This window comes from Ursus maritimus, unplaced genomic scaffold, assembly GCF_017311325.1.
Source record: "Ursus maritimus isolate PB19 unplaced genomic scaffold, ASM1731132v1 scaffold_5, whole genome shotgun sequence".
NCBI classification, from domain to species: Eukaryota; Metazoa; Chordata; class Mammalia; order Carnivora; family Ursidae; genus Ursus; species Ursus maritimus.
In genome coordinates, this window is record NW_024426663.1 from 46,741,511 (window position 1) to 46,760,771 (window position 19,261).

General features: G+C 39.4%; 2 protein-coding genes across 4 annotated transcripts in view; one reads left to right on the plus strand and one right to left on the minus strand.

Annotated features, from left to right (window-relative positions):
- Nucleotides 1-413: 413 nt before the first annotated feature.
- Nucleotides 414-19,261, plus strand: part of CDC20B (cell division cycle 20B) — a 38,971-nt gene continuing 20,123 nt past the window's right edge. Inside the window, exons 1-4 of the mRNA XM_008691417.2 lie at nucleotides 414-596; nucleotides 871-933; nucleotides 15,941-16,169; nucleotides 17,132-17,262. Coding sequence (XP_008689639.1) covers nucleotides 534-596; nucleotides 871-933; nucleotides 15,941-16,169; nucleotides 17,132-17,262 — 486 coding nt within the window. The 5' untranslated portion in view covers nucleotides 414-533. The remainder of the gene's footprint in view (nucleotides 597-870; nucleotides 934-15,940; nucleotides 16,170-17,131; nucleotides 17,263-19,261) is intronic.
- On the minus strand, nucleotides 3,671-11,441 carry GPX8 (glutathione peroxidase 8 (putative)). Of its 3 annotated transcripts, XR_568840.2 has the most exons (5): nucleotides 11,133-11,363; nucleotides 10,316-10,577; nucleotides 6,946-7,117; nucleotides 6,025-6,175; nucleotides 3,671-3,695 (listed from the first exon to the last, which is right to left on the minus strand). XR_568840.2 is itself a non-coding variant. In XM_008691416.2 (3 exons), exons 1-3 carry the CDS (start codon nucleotides 11,334-11,336, stop codon nucleotides 6,954-6,956), a joined length of 630 nt encoding a protein of 209 aa, XP_008689638.1. In that variant the 5' UTR covers nucleotides 11,337-11,363; the 3' UTR covers nucleotides 6,493-6,953. The 3 variants fall into 3 exon arrangements, 2 of the variants coding, with proteins under 2 accessions (XP_008689638.1, XP_040478194.1); XM_008691416.2 differs by lacking the exons at nucleotides 3,671-3,695; nucleotides 6,025-6,175 and having other exon boundaries at nucleotides 6,493-7,117; XM_040622260.1 differs by lacking the exons at nucleotides 3,671-3,695; nucleotides 6,025-6,175; nucleotides 10,316-10,577 and having other exon boundaries at nucleotides 6,493-7,117; nucleotides 11,133-11,441.

Below are 19,261 nucleotides of genomic sequence, written 5' to 3' on the forward strand. Positions count from 1 at the left end.
CCCCCCCCCCCCCTTGAAAATGGAAAGAACGTGAACTCACAGAACCCGCTTCTTCGCCCGCCAACCCTCTCATCTGCTGGTGTGACAGCCCCCGGCGCCTGGCCCAGTTCAGGCCCGCCACGGCTCGCGGCAAAGCTTGGCGCTTCAGCGCGCGCCTCCGCGGACAAAGAGCAGGCGCCGGCCGGGCGGGGCGGGGCGGGGCGGCCAGCGGGCAGGTGGAGGCGCGCGGCGAAGCGCGCTGGGGGAATCCCTCCCGCACTCTGACGTCACCATAGCGCTGGCCAATGAGAGACGGGGTAGGGGGATTCCCGCTCCTGCTGCCGCCCCGCCGGCTTTTTAAACAGTACCCTGGGGAATGCTGTCTAGGAGCAGTGGGAGGAATGGGGGAAATGAAAGTTATGGGTGAAAAATGATGGTCCTGGGGGTGAGACCTCTAGAAGTTTGACGATTAGGCGCCAAGACCTAGGCTTGAGGGGAAAACCAGAGCGGATCGAGGGGAGGCCAAACTCCAGGTAGGGGGAAGTCCTCCCGAGATGGAGTGGAAACTGGAGCGCACCGCCCCTCGGAGGGTCCGGACAGAAGAAGAGATGCTATGGGTGAGTAACGTCCTTTGTTTCCCAGGAGCTTCTCGTCGAAGGCACTGTTCTTAGTACCTGTTCAGGACCAAGAGGTAGCACAAAACTCTAAATCCTGCTCCTGCATTTTGAGATGTGTAATTTAGTTGTGTTTTGGAATTCTGGAGGTGCCTGCTTGCTAAAGAAAAAGAGGAAATGCCGTTGGACAAGCTGAGGATCTAGAAACATTCCACGCCTAACATTATGATTTTTTAAAAATAGTTTTTCTCTCCATATGTTTTCTATATTTTCGAAGGAGAACGTCATGAGGGTGCTCGCCAAAGACCTGAAGCAGAAGAGAAGTCCAGGTTCTCCCAAGGTGAGTGTCTAGTGCTTGCTCTAGTTCTCTTAATTCTGATCTTGAACAAAATAATTCTTCCTAAAGAAGGTATTTGTTGGAAGTATGGCTTGGTCTGAGGATATGAAAATTAAAAAAAAAATCTAAGAGAACACTAACTACAGAGTCTAATTAATACACTGCCCGCCCCCCATTTCTGTAAGAAATTGAGGATCCCTGACAATGGTAATCATTTGTACATCACTGGTGCTTTCTAGTTTTTGCCTCAACAGAAAAGGATGAAGAGTGGATGTGTCAGGTAGGCAGCGCATTGCTAGCAGGCTGTTAGATTTTAACAGCAAGTTGCACTTGCCACTGTGGATTTGAAAACTTGCCCCCCGAAGAAATGGAAATGGTGCCATCTTGTGGACAATCGGGGAAGTGGCATAATCCATGGTGTGTCCTTTGGGTGGCAATTTAAAATTGACCCTATGTAGTATTTTTTCCCTTGAAAGTCCGAAGCCAAAGGGCTGTAGCTTCTCTTGTAATCAGCGTAAAAATAAAACAAATCTAGATGAGTTTTTTTCCTTTTTCCCCACATAAACAGCCCTCATATGCTTTAAATCTCTCATAATCATCATTCACCTTGTCTTCTCTCTACACAAAACTGTTCTTATTCCTTTAAACTTTACTCATAGATTCTAGTTTCAAACCCATCAACATTTTTTACAGATTTTTCTTAATCTCCTTTAAGTTTTCAATATTTCAGTGGTGACACAAGAAATCAAACATAACGGCCCTTTCAGAATGCAATAACTAATGTTACTTATAGTGGGAGACAATGAATGACAGTTTTAAGTCCTTAAATTCCCTAAATACTTCAATATTGATTTTTCCCCTCCAGAATAGCTGCGGTTTTGTTTGTTGCTCAGCTTGTGTATTGCCATGACTCCTACTAAATGTTTTGCTGCCTAGTACAGACAACTGGTCTTTTTGTCAGTAAATAGAAATAATTGGAAAAGCTCCAGTTAAGTATAACTTTGTTAATTTGCTTGTACTGCAATACCATATTTTGATGTCCAAGCATTTACTTTAGAATAGCTAAGGGCAAGTATTCTGAAAGTTTACCTTTTTAAGCTTTCGAGATTTAAAAATAATGTTTTCATATTTTCTGACAGTTTTGGAGGAACAAGTTTTGTTTGTAAGTTTTCTTTTATGTGACTATTAAGATGACAGATCTGCCACGGTCTCACATTGTGAACGTAGCTTCGGTGACTTCATGGGCCATGACAAGCAGCAGTGACCTGAGTCAGGTAGGCAGTGTATTGTTAGCTGGCTGCTTTGGGTCAATCTGGCAGCCACAACTACCCTGCCACTTGCTTCTGGATAAATTCTTCTTGTTAACAAGCTGCACTAGTGACCCGTGTGTGATGGGTTGGCAGTGTATTGTTAGCTGGTTGAATATATGAGTTGTATCAGCTAACGTGCAACTGCTATCTTATTGCATATACAATGAACATCAGCGTAGAATTCATTCTGTAATTAGTGAGTGTGTATGTGTGCTTGTGTATACTTTTTGTTATAAACCAGGGCACTAGTTACCATAGTACTTGTAATTGCTATTTCGTTACTCAATAACAATACAATAGACAGCTTTATAAGTGGTGAAGAAACCAATACAATTAATCCTTAAAAAATTTCCCAGGTAGGGGCGCCTGGGTGGCTCAGTTGGTTAAGTATCTGCCTTTGGCTCAGGTCATGATCCCAGGGTCCTGGGGTCGAACCCCTCATCGGGCTCCCTGCTCAGCAGGCTCCCTCTCCATCTCCTGCTTCCCCCGCTTGTTCTCTCTCTCTGTAAAATAAATAAATAAAATCTTAAAAAAAAATTTCCCAGGTAATATTTTTGGAGGCCTGGGTACATAGGTATTTGTGAAATGATGTATTTATTTTTAATATAAAATTTAGAATACAATGACAATTTGAAATGGAAAGTTTAAAATGTTTCTCCAAGTTTTCAACTAAATCTTTAGTATTCTCTCTAGATAATCAGTTTCTTAATATGACATTAGAACAGGTCTCTATAACCATGTGTATGTACCAGCTGAAGGGAGAATCGAGGTAACTTTCAAGATGAGTCAGTCAACTCAAACATTTTCACTTGAAATAGCAAGAAAATTGGAAATTTTGGGGTTTGAATGGGGTTGAATCTTTTGCAGGATTTGCCTTGATTATTCACTTCATTTTCTGTGAAGTCACAGACTCATAAAATATCTGGAGTAGAGCATGAGTTTTAGCTTGTGAAGTGGGAAGAATTGACTGTACAATATGCTTTTAAATATTTTCTGATTTCTTTGAAGGCCATTTTGGCCCATGCAACAGTGTCAAGTACGTGCTGGGTCCCAGACATACAGTGACCTACATGTCCTCATGTGGACATTTGCAGCAAGTTCATGGAACTGACTTTGGCAGTCTGACCAATTAGTTATATTCTAAGTGAGATGTGAGAAACATATTACAGTCTACTGTACTGAATTATAAATTACAGATACAACAATTTTTATTCTTACCTTATTTAAGTTTAAACATTTAAACCATGGAAGAATGATGCCTATAATTAGGTTCTTTATGCATTTTGCTACCTTCATGTCTCATTGTCTTTTCACTGTTGCCCGTTATCATTCTATTTTCAGCATTTTTTTTTTTGTTGTTGTTGTTTAAGGATCCCTTCCACATAAATATTTTCATCTTGTTTTTTCTTAAAAGGTTAAATTTCAACATGTTATTTTTTATGGAAAGCCTCTGACCTGTTGATAAAAATAAAACCTACTAAATTTAGAAGGCTTGGCCTTTGTGTTTTAATTTTTTTTAAACTAAAGGACAAGACATAAAATGCCAACATTTATACTCAATAAACAAGATATATTTAAAGCTGTTCTTCTGTTCCATATTACTGAGATGATGAGAAAGGAGGGAAAGGATGGAATGCAATAAAGAGAATTTAAGGAGATCAGGGTTTCCATAGGAGTAGGAGGGAAAGAGAGGGATCCACACTTAGGACATCAAAGCTACTCTTCATTCATCCCCCCCAAGTGTAAACGGTTCAGCAGGAGGAAGGAAGAGAAGAGTGGAGAACAGTGTAGTGTTAGTTTCTAGGCATGACAGTTATTAGAATTTTATTATTCCACGGGAAAGATGAAATCCAGGTAAGGAATAAACATGGACAATGTGTCCCTATATTGTCTCCACCCAAACGTACCATTTTTCTCTCAAAGAAACACCATGAATGAATATAATATTTTGTACAGGGACCACTAAAGACTTTTTAGTTTGTTCAAGGTAGTCTTCTGAAACAGTTAATGTTTTGGGACACACAAAAAACAGTTTTTATTTTTTTTCTGAGGCTCTGTCTACATTATTATTATTATTTTTTACTGTAGTGTTTTCCTACTTGAGGTTACCTACAGACAATCCAGTTAAGTCATTAGATTTTACTGTGATTAATAGCATATTGTTAGCAGCTTTTCGTATTTCAGTAACTGTAATTCCACATTTTCATAGAGCCTAGCTAAATAGTAAATTTATAATAAAAATAGATAATATATAATAAGTTTTCACTCTAGATTTATCTCTTGGGAGATCCTTATGATAACCTAAGCAAGTCTGATTTTTAAGAATTTTGGTGTTCCAGAGCCCACTTATAGTGGTTTGTGAGAACCGATTGTTAAACTTTCAAAAACTTGGCATGCCAGTTATTAAACCATTGGTAGATGGAAGTTGGTCATGTGGGAGCATTTACACCGTGGACACTGGCAAGTGCTGCCACCTGGGACCCTTCCTCCGAGAGGGGATGGTTATTTATCAGCCACCTCTGGGCATATGCTATATATACCATAATTACCAGGAATTATATATGGGTACCTACCTACATAACTATGGATACACTATAATTATTAAGCATTTTAGGAAATGAAGTATGACTTTCAGGGTATATTTCAGACAAATTCACATTTATTCCAATTTCCAACACTATGGCTATAATGTGCCATGAGATGAAGATTAGGAGTTAGAATGAAGTACTCCTTCCTACCTTCTGAATAAACCAAACTTCAAGCCAATGAATTACCATAATTAAATGCATTTGATTTTGTCCCTTTGTCATAGAGGCAACTAAATACCCTTTTATGTGATGACAGCTGTTTTCTGATATATTCCTCAATTTAGACAGCACTCTATGTCTCAGGCTTTTTGACGCTGAGACAGGGAAGATATGCTCAATTCAAGAAAGCTACAATTTTTTCTCTGTATGTGCGTACCTGGTGGAATTCACATAAGACATTGGAGTTATGGGTAGCAGGACATCAGCAAATGGCTCCACACCCTCTTTTAGCACAGAGAGCCTAATTGTTACAGAACCCGAATGGACACCTACTTGGCACACTTTCAAATCCCCACCTGCCTTCCCTGCATCCCCAAAGGCCAAGGGGAGAGAATCAAACACTGACTATAGTAGAGGCTGTAGGTTGAATAAAGCAACCAGGATTGGAGATCTATAACTGAAAACCCCCTTTATATGGCTTTGGAGAACTCGTGACTTTGGGCAGGATGGACATCTCAACTGCATTCACCAGGGCAGTCCTGGTCAGTCCCCAGTGTAGCTCCATCACCGACTGTCTGACAGTGGGGAGTCTACATAGGCTGTGCAGGGCTGGCATGTACACTTCTGCTCATACTCCTAATGTGGGCACATGAAACACTGCAGCAGTCCCGTGGCACTTGTCCTAAGTGGTGGTATATGGCAAGAATGCTCTGGGAACAACACCTGGGAGAGTTTGCCCTGAACAAAATTTTGCTTAGAGGCTCAGAATTCAAACTGCTTCTATGCTCTTGGGACAAAATTGCAAAGAACAGATAGGCTTGTCCGGGGCCTTCTATTTCTTCAGAAACAATTCAGATTAGTACTGATTCCATTCCTGATCACTTAAGACCCCTTGTTAAGCATGGTCATTGACTCGTAGAGCTAGAAGGGGCTCTTTGTTTAGTCTGACCTCAGTTTATGGGTGAGCAAACCTAAAAGCAGTCAAGTGACTTGCCCGAAGTCATACAGGGTACAAGCAGGTTTGCTGACACACTAACCTGGCATTCTTGAAGCTATCCTTGGAAATCTTCTCGACCTCTAACAGAAACTGTATCCCCAGCTGTGGGTGGTTGGACATACACTTTGAAGCAGAAGGTCCTCCAGGAAATATGATGTGGCATGGAATTCTTTCCAAGTAACTGATCCAGTCTGAATATATGAGCAACCAACATTAACATATAAAGACGAGCTAAATCATCAAACACTCCTAGCCTTTTTCTTACACTTAGGATTTTCATTCAGAAATAAAGACTGTGATTCAATTATGAATATTCTATTTATAAAATTTGAGTTGCTTCTGGAAAATAGTTGAGAAATACTGAAAGTGATGAAGGCTGTTTCAAATGTTAGGAGACTGCCATTTATCAGTGACTGGGCAGAGATAATAAAATATACTATGAACCTGTACTCAAACAACTAAAGAAACAAAATCCTGTATATGAAACAGAAGTATACAAGGATTTGAATCTATTTCACATTTTTCAATGTTTATTTTGTATTTTATTACATAAAAATAGCCATTTACAATTAGTTACTCCTGAAATTTCAGTCACATACAGTGTCTTGAATTCAAACAGTGGTCTAGTGTGTTGGCATTTCCATCAAGTGCTATCCTGGAAAATGTCAAGGCAAACAACAGGATATTGAAGCACACTGGTGACTCTGTATTCTGAAGTGTTTAGTATGGTCAGATGAAATATTTAATATATTGCATTTTGATTCTTTAGCTATTCTTTATTTTGCTTTAGGTAACATCTCTGACCTGGGGACATTCGTTACCACTCACTGGCAAGGTATCCTAAAAACAAACAAAACACCCCATTCTTCAGGGCCACATTTAATTGTCAGAGTCTTTAAGATGACACCCCACCCCCCAAGGGACATGTCTATATTCCGACTACTGCAGCTGAACGACTCACTGCCATGTTCACAGGTCCTCTTTCTTTCTTATGATCATTTGTCTAATCAGAGCTGCTATCTCAGGCCTGATGACTTCAATGGGTTCCTCTGGCCTCCAGGACTTCACAACTTGGCCCTCAGGGTTGACCAGATACTTCCAAAAATTCCACCTTGGTTCCTTCTTTGAAGAATCTAAAATACCAGAATATATTTTCATGAGCATAATTTTATTCTTTTGCTAAGATTGTCATTTCTATTAGTAACCTATAAGTGACAACTTTAGAATCAAGTTCTAGGAATATCAAAAACAAAACAAAAAGCAAAACACCCAAACAAGGCAAAACTCAAGCTCTGAGTAACCATATTTCTATATATTTGCTGACTTCACTGATGATTCTACTGATCTATTTTTTTTTTTAAAGATTTTATTTATTTACTTGACAGAGATAGAGACAGCCAGCGAGAGAGGGAACACAAGCAGGGGGAGTGGGAGAGGAAGAAGCAGGCTCATAGCGGAGGAGCCTGATGTGGGGCTGGATCCCATAACGCCGGGATCACGCCCTGAGCCAAAGGCAGACGCTTAACCGCTGTGCCACCCAGGCGCCCCTCTACTGATCTAGAATCATGAAACAAAGTGGTTTATTTTGGATCTGTTGATCTAAACAACAAAAAATTTACCTCGTCATTCAAAACTTCCAGTTTTCTAACATTTTTAAAGATAAAATGATGTTCTAATGGTCCTTGGTAATGGCATGTATGGAATTCTTTTCATCTTAAATGTTATCTATGGTTTTAATATCGTTACATGTTATATAGACAAAAATGGAAAGGAATTCTTTATATTTAAGTGTTTATTTAATTCCAGTTAACATACCGTGTTAAATCATTTTGAGAAATTATGCTGTCCTTTTGATACATCTTAATTTATGTAAGAAATGCAGATTTTTTTCCACTTACTCTATCCAGAATTGATGTGCATTATTGACTAACATGAGGAAAAAATATAAATAACTTGTCTACTATGTACCTAGTAATGTGTGCTCATTGCTCTAAATGGATCCTTTCATTTAATCTTTACGGCAACCCTGTGAGGTGGGTATTTTGCAGATGAGAAAAATGGAGTCCTAGACTCAAGGTCTCAAGACTACTGAGCGGTAGAACCAGGACTGATACACAGGCCTTCCTACTCCTATAGAAAAGCAAGCAGATTTTAGGAGGAGGATGACAAATTCGTTTTTGTACAGGAGGGGATTCAGGTGTACGTGGGACATCCACTCAGAGGAGGGAGCTGAATATAGGGCATTGGAGCTTAGGAGAGAGAGAGCATGCAGGGAACGGGGACAGAATAAGGGCCCCAGGGGATTGTGGCAGAATCCTGAGGTCAGCAGAGTTAAGGGCTGGTGGAAAGGAGGAACCTGAAAAGGAGAGAGAAGGGGCCAGAGTGGCAGTCACCGTGAGGTTCAGGAGCTCCTGACAAGAAGCCCGACACAGTGATCTCAGAAGGGAACTGAGACAGGCAAGCAGAGATAACCAGCGTTAACTCTTCCTTCAGGAACCGTGATGAAGTAGGTAGAAGGAACACACTGCCTCGAGGTTTAAGGGGTGCAACACTTTGCTTTGTGCTGGGAAAAAGAACCCATGAGGGAGCACAAGTTAAACATAAGAAATAAAAAGCATCCTGATTACTTAAGTGTGTTTTACTTTGGGTACTGTGCCAAGCAGTTAGTTATTTCATTACTAGAGATAAATATTTCTGATTAGAGCAAGCATCAGTGACGCGGTGTGAGCATCATATTATTACATTAAAGCCATCTTAAAATCATTTTGAAAAATTGCCCTTTTCTATAACGGAAAATGCATCTCTAAAGATAATGCCTATCAGGGCAGAGCTCTCTCTAGCTGACCTGACATCCCGGTGTATTTAGGAAAAGATACCCTTCCAGGCGGGTACGGCCCCCTCAGCACATGCCTGGCTGGGGCTGCGCTTCAGTCCCCAGGTACCTCCGTGTCCAGATGCCCTGTTTAGTGACACCTGCCCACACGTGCAGAGTGGCCCTGTTTGTGACCGTGTGATCCGTTACTGGCCATTTTGGCTAGTTTTAAAAGGTGTCATTTTCATGTGGCTATGATCTCAGAGTCTCTGTCTCTGGAGCTTCATCTAACTCCAGTGAAACCTGAAATCACTTCTTTTTTTTGGTTACAGGGGGTAGGTGGAGTTTCAGAAGCTTTTTTTAGTGATGAAGGGGAAGCAATTATGCCCACGTATTTGGCTGCTGTAATTGCAAAGGATTACAAGGATATGTGCTCTGGTTTTTCTTTCCTCAGTGTATCCTGCAAATAAAAGGAATGAAAGGAAATAAAAGATATCACTCTGGTTGCTATGCAGGGTATTAAGCATTATATTAATTTTTCCTAGAAATTAAATATAATGTTTTTAAAAGATTCTGATTTCACACTTAAATTTCATAGAACATCATTAGCCAACTTACTGGACTAGATGCTTGATTGTCTGACTGAGGTCACAGTTTTATCAAAGCTCTGTGAAAACAGGACTGAGGATATCATTTGAATAAGTCAGATGAGAGGATGTTAGCTGAATATCCTTTAGAATAGTGTTTGGCACGATATAAGCAGCGTATAAATATTTTACTTTTACTATTAATACACTTAATCCTCCAAACAATCTTAGGAAGTAGGTACTGTTGATAGTCTCATTTTACAAATGAGGAAGAAGGCACAGAGGAGTTAAGTCACGTACTTGAAGCCACACAGCAAAAGCAACAGAGCAGGGGTTTGAAGCCAGAGAATGGAGCTAAAACCTATGCCCTTAGTCACTATAGCTCACTACCTTTATGCTAACTGACCCTGGAAAAATCTTTGAACAGATTTCTGCAGCTAGACTACTTTTAGAAATAGCCTAATACATCCTCCTCCAAAAAAAATTCCTTATATTCTGTTACGAATTTTAGCAAAAACCTGGAAAACTGATATATTATTCATCCTTGAAGATAATATCTCAGACAAGATAGGCAATATAAAATTAACTACAAAGATATGTCTAGCTAATAACGCCCATTTCCCCACAAGCTATTTTGTGAAGGTATTTGCCATGCCCACACTTCAAGTAAATTCTTCAGGAAAATGATCATGAGGAATAAAATATATCGGAGTAGACTTATTTTGCCATTTGAGAAGTTAAAAACATTGATTTCAGGGAAGCATAACTTGTAGAAATTTCCAAAAGATGAGATTCTGGCTCTTTGATATTTTTATCAAAATGTCCCACTACTATTTCAAATGAAATAGAAAACTATGGCCCCAGTCTCTCTTTGTTTTAAAAATGAAAAGCAATGAAAAACATTAAATTGGCAAGGCAAGATAGGTATTTACCAACAAGAAATCTAAATGCAGGGTCTGCTTCAGATCCTAGAATCTTAATCTTGTGGAAGATGGGGAACGTCACTCCGTAGTTATTTCTTGCAAAAGATACTACTTCCTTGCTTGGGCGGGGCTCCGATTCTCCGAACTGATTGCATGGAAAGGCCAAGACGCTGAAGTGGAATGGTCCAAACTCTTTGTGCAGTTCCTGCAGTGCTAAGTAATTTCTGTCTGTGAGTTGGCAGTCACTAGCCACGTTTACAACTAGTGCAACCTCCCGGAAAAAGAAAAAAATCCAACCGGAAAGTGAAGCAAATAAAAGATTAAAAAAAATTCTGCAAGTAGTTAAAATCCTAAACCATTTTGCAGCAGACAGTTATTTCAATATTTTCAGACATACCCAATTTTACTGAAAATCGTAACCTGGATGCATGAATTAAGACTCTGAAAGATCACCATCATTAAAAAAGCATCAGATACAAGTTTATTTTTAAATAAAAGATAATAAGAACATCAAAAAGAGTGCTTTTTAATGTTTCTAGATTATGGAATTGGTATTTTTTAATGCCTCCATATTCTCATTACTAACTATAAGAATTTCCTAAACAACTTCAAGTATTAATTCAGCACACCTCCAAAGACAGGATTGTCAGAGTTTATCAATTAGAAGTAAGATACACTAGGAGAACTGTGATGGCTAAAGTGATACACTGATAACATTACTTTGAAGACTACATTTTAACTTAGGACCCTTTAATAATGAAAAATTGATTCCATTAAAACAGAGAACATGAACAAACAGAAAAAAAAATCAGAAGATGCAACTTACTTTGCCTTTAAACTTTTCCAGAGAAACCGTTCTTCCTTTCGCATCTTTCACTTCGAAGGTATAAAAGCTGTTGATTTTAGGTTTTAGGAATTTTAGTTGTAGAAGAAATAGCATTACTGTGCATAGAACCATAGATAGTAAAACTGCAAATACCTTTGCTTTTGACCCTGAACATCTTAAAGGGTACGCTGTAAGAGGCTCCATTTTGGATGATTCTAGAGGGAAGTCTCAGCAGCCTGGAATTCGAGGAGGAGCTGAAACTTGACACCAGCTCACTTGAACGGAAAACCAAGAAGGACAGACTAGCTCCTTTCACTGCTGAGGAGTAGAAGGACCTTTCTCAGATGGGGAAAGGAATGGAACTCCTGGATAAAATTAAGAGTGCTAAAGAATTCCAACGTATTTATGATGCCCATTACAATCTTTGCTAGAAAAATCAGGACTTTTTTGATAGCTCTTTCACATTCTCCTGACAAAATATTTCACCAGAAGATGGTGCCCTTGTGGGGCTCAAGCTGTGGATTGAACACTCCCAGGAACTGGTTAAATGTAGGGGCGTGGGTAAATGCCACCCAGGACTAGTTCAGAGGGTAGATTAAATGTGGTCTATTAATATGATGTATAGCCTGAAGAAATTTAATATTATACGTACTCATTACACTTGCTACATGAGTTCTAGAAAAGTGGAAAGGGCAGAGAAATAGGTGAAGGGGCTGCTGAGTCTTAGCTCATCTAATTAAGGCAATGCCCGGTGAATATAGTAAAAATAAACAGATCAAACACAATGAAGTCTTTAAAAAAACCCTCCTCTATCATAAAGCAAATTATAGTCCAGTGTTTTTCAAATTTTTGATCATGACCCCCAGTAAGAAATGCACTTTACAATTTAACTCAGGACGCAGACCTATATAACTGAGAAGTTTCATTAAACAACACTTCCCCTTTGAATGTTGATACACCTTTGGCAGTTTTAAAACAGCCTGGTTCTGACCCATGACAATGATTTCATGGCTCACCAGTGGGCTGCAACCTGGAGATGGAAAAAATAGTGAACTGTATAATAAATCAGGAATTTAACAATGAAGTTAGACAATTCTACCAAGAAGGCAAAAACAAACAAGGAAACCCCCCAAACACACCTCTCCTCGGGTGCATCATCTAGTTGCTTCTTCTTTTTTTTTTTTTAAATCTTTATTTTCCCATGGCCATTGCCTCTTACAGGAGGCCTAACTTTACTGTTGAAAATTTCAGGGGTAGGAATGGAGGGAAAATTGAGGACTGCAGTCCTTGGGTCACCTTAGCCTCTTCCCTAAGACGCACAGCAAGTTTCAAATTAAGGGCCTGACTCTTGGGGTCATGTTGTGTTTACAGAAAAGGCTAGGAAAAAGCGCTCGGAAAGGTCTGAAAAACTGTGGGAGTGCCCTTTCCCATCACGAGATCTTTGGGCTCTAGAGGGTGTGCTCAGGCTGATGCCAGCTCTGCCTCTGCGCCCTGCGTCTGTGGTGTGTGCTCTTGGGGTAGTCGAGGCGAAACCATTGCTTCAAATATCTAAAGGAAGGCAATGTACGAAACAAAGAAACATTTACTTTGTATTGCTATGACAAGACCGGGACCAATGAAAGAGAGGAGGCAAATTTTTACTCAGCACAAAGAACTTCCTTTAAATATTTGAAGATAGGTCCTTATGGGTCTTCTTTCCTCTAGATTAAATACCCCCGGTGCCTTCACTCCATTCACGTGTTGCTCCACTGCTGTGTTCCCTGACCTCGAGTCACTGCAGTCCCTTTCCTCTAAATGAGCTCAGGTTTAGAATCCTGGCTTGTTCATCTTACAGAACAGGTCCAAGGCTGGACACAGTTCTCCAGATGGGTCCTGACCAGCACAGAGAAAATTGGGGTTCCCTCGCTCTTGTTTTGGACACTGTTTTTCCGTTAATGAGACCTAAATTTGTAATGCTTAAAAAAAAAAGGTCATCTCATTATGTTATTGATTCATATTCTGGTGGTGGGTGTCTAATACTGTCAGTCCTTTTCACTGCTATCAGCTCTCCCTCACGTGCAATGAAAAATAATCATTATTGCATTAGGATTCTCTAGAGGAACACCACCAAAGGAATATACGTAAATACATACGTGTGAGGCTCACGAGGTTATGGAGGCTGAAAAGTCCCACACTCTGCCACTGATAAGCTGGAGAACCAGGGAAGCTGGTGGTGTAATTCATTCTGGGTCCAAAGCCCAGAGACCTGGGGAGCAGCTGGTGTAAATCAAGGAATACGAAGGTCTGAGAATCCAGGCGCTCCTATGTCTGAGGGCAGGAAAAAATGGACGTCCTAGATCAAGATGAGAGAAAATTTGCCCTTCCTTTGCCTTTTTGTGCCATTGGGGCCCCCAGTGGATTGGATGACGCCCACCCACAATGGTGAGGGTGGATCTCTTTACTCAGCCTCCTGACTCCAATGCTAATCTCCACTAGAAAAACCCTCTCAGCCACATACAGAAAAAATGTCTCACCAGCTTTCTGGGCAGCCCTTAGCCAAGTTGACGCACAGAATTAACCATTGCAATTATTCGGCTATCACAGACTGCCTAACCCAGTCTGGAATGGGGAGGAAGGGAAGGTCAGAGACACCTTCCTCACGCAATGGCTGATCCTAGCTGTGAAGGCGGCCTAGAAGTTACCCTGGTAGAGATTTGTGGAAAAGCACCCAGGTGAGGAGATGGCATGGGGGATGTGACAGGAGATGAGCCAGAGAAACACGCACCTGCCAATACCGTGTAAGATTGTCGGTGTGAAAGTTCTTGATCATTTTTCTTAGCTGATATATCATTTATGAATAAATAATTATATATATGTATACATACATAAACATATATCATCTACAATTGGCTTGTCCATTTCTTTGCTGATGAACATTTGGGTTATTTCTACTTTCTGGCTGTTGGGAATAGTGCTACCACGAACATGCACGTACCTGCGTTTGAGTTTGAGTACCTGCGTTCATTTCCCTTGGGTCTATACCTAGCAGTGACATTGTTCAATCATACAGTAATTCTAGGTTTAATTTGCTGAGGAATTGCTGTTTTCCACCGTAGTACCACTTTACATCCCCATAAGCAATGTACATTCTAGCTAATGTTTGTTTGCTATCTGTCTGTCTATCTGTCTGATTAAAGACGGCCCAGTGGGTGTAAAGTGGTACTTCATTGTGGTTTAGATTTGCATTTCCCTAATGTATGTCCTAATTTCTAATGGCTGCAGAGTATTCCTTTTTAAGGATGCCTATCTGGTCAGTTCTCCATTGGTAAACATTGAGTCCTTCCCATCGTTTTGCCCCTATGAGCGTATATACTGCAGTAATAACCCCATGTTCTCTGCCGGAAGTGTGGACTGTGGAGTCAGACAGATGAGATTAGGGTATAACATCTCCACTGACTCACCGTGTGGTCTGAAGCAATTCACTTAACCTCTAAACCTCAGTTTCTTCACTGGTAAAGTGGGAATAAATAACAGACCTGCTTCACAGGTGTTTCTGAAGATTAAATATGAACGTGTGTAAACCTGTAACATATGGGTTCATATCGTGTAAGCACTCAATAGATTTTGGTGGTGTTCATCTTTGCTCATATTTTTTATTTCTTCCTTACATTCTTAGAGGTGATGTCGTTGGGTCAGTAGAGGTTATACACATATTTGAAGGCTTTTGACACATGTTGCCAAATTGTCCTTTCCAAATACTCATTTGTGCTCCACCAACAATGAATGCCAGTGTTTGTTTCTACAGCCTTCAAACTTGGGGCTTGTCATTAAAAAAAAAAAATCATTGCTAGCATCTTGTTATTATTTTAAATTAGCCTTTCTTTGATTACTAGTGAGGTTGAATATTTTGGGGGCATTTATATATCTCTTTTGTGAATTGTCTTTTTAGGCCGTATGCCCTATTTTTTTTCTATTTGGCTTGTAAATTTGTCTCAATTTCTCAAGAGTCCTTTACATAAATATATTAATCTAATATGCCTGACATTTTATTAAAATTATAATATATTTCTAGGATGCCTGGGTGGCTCAGTTGGTTAAGCGTCTGCCTTCAGCTCAGGTCATGATCCCAGGGTCCTGGGATAGAGTCCTGCATTGTGCTCCTTGCTCAGCTGGGAGCCTGCTTCTCCCTCTGCTTGTGCTCTTGATCTCTCTTTCTGTCAAATAAATAAATTATTTTGAAAGATAAATAAAAAATGAAAATATAATATATTTCCAATTTGTCATTTGCATTTTAATTTCACGTAGATTCATGGCCTGGTTCACCATTTTAGGATCTGTAAATACCAAACTCCTGGGGTTTCTCAGAGGGAATGAGATGAATGTTGAGCAACTTAGGCCTCAGTTATCTCATCTGTGAAATGAAAAGTTTGGACTAAAAACTTGCTGTTTATTTCCGGATTTGCAATTTTGTGATTTTATATAAACCTTTTGTCTGTTTAATATATAGGGTTATTTCAACCTATTTTATATTGATATATAATAGTAATGACTGTAAACACAATTATGCCCTAAGCTGCTTTTATATGTCTTGAGACCCTTGAACAGAGGCTCTAAGTATACACACACACACACACACACACACACACACACACACACACACATTTATATGTATAAAATTACGTTCTCTCGGGTCACAAAAGCTAAAAACCTGATATATAATTTGTTTTGTACTAGATGAGTTGTTTATAATTCTCCTTTAAGGAATACCTACTTTTGCATCATTGAGGCTACCATAAATTACAGCTTTTTCCCCTTAATATCTTAAATAGGTATTTCATGAAGTTAAGACTACATATTCCAGCTTCAAGAGCAACTTTGTGAAGAGGCTGTCGGAGGGGGCTCCCATTGCCAGTAGCCCAATTACCACAAGATGGCGCCAAAGCCAAACCAGGGATCTGGAAACCTGCTCCTTTGGGGAAGAGCTTTCCACCACCTACCTCCCAGAAGCTTCTGCATCCGTGCTGAAGATAACGCCTGAGAAAGAGACTTTGATTCTAGGTGAGATAATAGGCATTGCAGAGGCTATTTAAAAAACGTTAATGAAATAGATATTCCTGAGAGAATCTTTGTCTCCTAGAAACTATCTAGTATCACATTAATCAAGTGCTGCTTCTTCCTTTGAATAAGAAATTTCCAAGGTGGTGCTGTGGGGGCGGGAGGGGGCGTGGGATTTGTATTTTAGATGCATTTCTGAGATTTGCATTGGTACATGATTCCTTTTGTAAAGATTACAATTCTCTGTATAAGATTTTTCAGTGGTCCCTTGGCCCCTCTGATGAACAAGAGATATGAACATAGAAGATACCCAGTTTTAGCGGATGACATGACAGGGTTTTCTGTGCAGTTAAAAAGTCTGGTATGGGGCTTTCTCAATCTTGAGAAGAGAACATATATGAATAATAATGATGCAAATGACATTGACTCTGTTATTACTTTAACTTAGAAAGTATTTCACTGTTGTTATCTCAAACTACCCTTACAGCATCTTTCTATAAAAAAGAGAGGGAGGGGCAAAGTGATTTGCTCATGATACCAATGATTAGGAAACAAGCATCCCACAGTGATTTCCTGGCAGGATGATCATACATAGCCTGGGCAAACCAGATACCTTTGCTCCATCATCTTAAACTATGGAACACTTTGTATCCTTTCTTCAGATGTGCAAATACATTCTTTCCCTGCAGAGAGAGAGCATTTCTGCCACTGCTGCAGTGGGAGTCAGGTCTTTAATCTTGGCATTTCCTACAGAGGCCACTGACGCAGTGCTCACTTATGACCCTGGCATTCTGGATAAGGCGCTTGCTGGCCCTTCCTCTTTTACCCACCTCTGCCAGGATTTTTGGAGAGAGGAGGGCCTGTGTCTTCACATTCTATTGTGACAGACACAATGGATTGACCACCAACCAAAGTGATCATCTTGTTTTGAAAAACAAATTAAAAGCTAAATGTCTTTCTTGCAGGATCCTACCAAGAACCACTGAAGACCCCCATCAAAGGGAGTTTAGAAACAAATAACTCTGCTCTCCATTTTTGCAAGGCAGCTCACGCCCTGGACAGAGGCTGGGATGAAAATGTTGCCTCGAAAGGCCAGGTAGGTAAAGAGAAAACTGATGATCTCATGTCCTGAGAAGCTCAGACAATCGAGTCCCAAATATGAGGAAGGAACTGGCTTAGCTGCTCTTATAAACCAGTAAGAAAATGATGGGTTCCTGACAGAAAAAATGAGTGAGTGAAGGACATGAATAGGGGCACTTTGTAAAAGAAATATAATACCCAACAAATATACAAGTTTAGTTAGTATCAATCAAAAGAATGAAAATGAAACATAAGAAAGGTAAAGATTAAGATGACATGATACTATATAGAGAAAACCCTAAAGACTCCATCAAAAGACTATCAGAACTGATAATAAATGAATTAAGTAAATTAGCAGGTTACAAATTAAGTATACAGAAATCTGTTGCGTTTCTATATACTAATAATGAAGCATCAGAAAGAGAAATTAAAAACACAATTCCATTTACAATTGCACCAAAAACAATAAGATATCTAGGAATAAACTTAACCCAGGAGTTAAAGGGGCTGTGCTTTGAAAACTGTGAAACACTGATGAAAGAAATTAAAGATGACACAAACAAATAAAAAGATATTCTCTGCTCATGGATTGGAAGAACAAATCTTGTCAAAATGTCTATACTACCAAAGGCAATTTCCAGATTTAACGCAACCCCTATCAAAAGATCAATAGCATTTTTCACAGAACTAGAACAATCTTAAAATTTGTATGGAACTTACAAAGCGTTAGGAATATGCAGTGGGAAAAAGACAGCATTTTCAACAAATGCTGTTGGGAAAACTGGACAGCTAACATGCAAAAGAATGAAACTGGACCACTTTCTTACACCATACACAAAATAACCACAAAATGGGTTAAAGACCTAATGTGATTTTTGAAACCATAAAATTCCTAGAAGAAAACAGGCAGTAATCTCTTTGACATCAGCTGTTGAAACATTTTTTAAGATATGTCTCCTTCGGTAAGGGAAACAAAAGCAAAATCAAATTATTGGGACTATCCCAAAATAAAAAGCTTTTGCACGGTGAAGGAAACCATCAACGAAATCAAAAGACAACCTATCAAAGGGAAAAGATATTTGCAAAAGATGTATTTGATAAGGGATTGGTATCCAAAATACATAAAGAACTTATATGACTCAACACCAAAAAACCAAATAATCCAATTAAATGGGCAGAAGACATGAACAGATATTTTTCCAAAGAAGCCCTATGGCTGGCCAATAGACACATGAAAACATGCTCAACACCACTCATCATCAGGAAATGCAAATTAAAACCACAATGAAATACCACTTTACACCTGTCAGAATGGCTAAAATCAAGACAAGAAATAACAAGTCTTGGCAAGGATGTGAAGAAAAAGGAGCCCTCACGCCCTGTTGGTGGGAATGCAAGCTGGTGCAGCCATTGTGGAAAAAGTAAATGGACATTCTTCAGAAAATTAAACATAGAATTAACATATGATCTGGTCATTCTACTACTGGATATTTACCCAAAGAAAACAAAGACACTAATTCAAAAAGATATATGCACCTGTATGTTTACAGCAGCATTATTTATAATAACCAAGATATGGAAACAACCCAAGCATCCACTGATAGATGAATGGATAAAGAAGACGTGCTACGCATATACACATATAAATAAATACATATGTATACAAATATATATCTACATAGACATACAGTGGAATATTACTCATCCATAAAAAGAATGACGTCTTGCCATTTGCAACAGCACAAATGCAGCTACAGAGTATAATGCCAAGTGAAGTAAGTTCGAGAAAGGCAAATACCGTATGATTTCACTCATGTGGAATTTAAGAAACAAAACAAATGAACAAAGAAAAAAAGACATGAACCAAAAAACAGACTCTTAAGTATAGACAGCCAACTGATGGTTCCCAGGGGGGAGGTGGGTAAGGGGGAACAGGTGAAATAGGTGAGGGGGATGAAGAGTACATTTATGTTGAGCATTGTGGAATGTATAGAATTGTTGAATTATTATAGTGT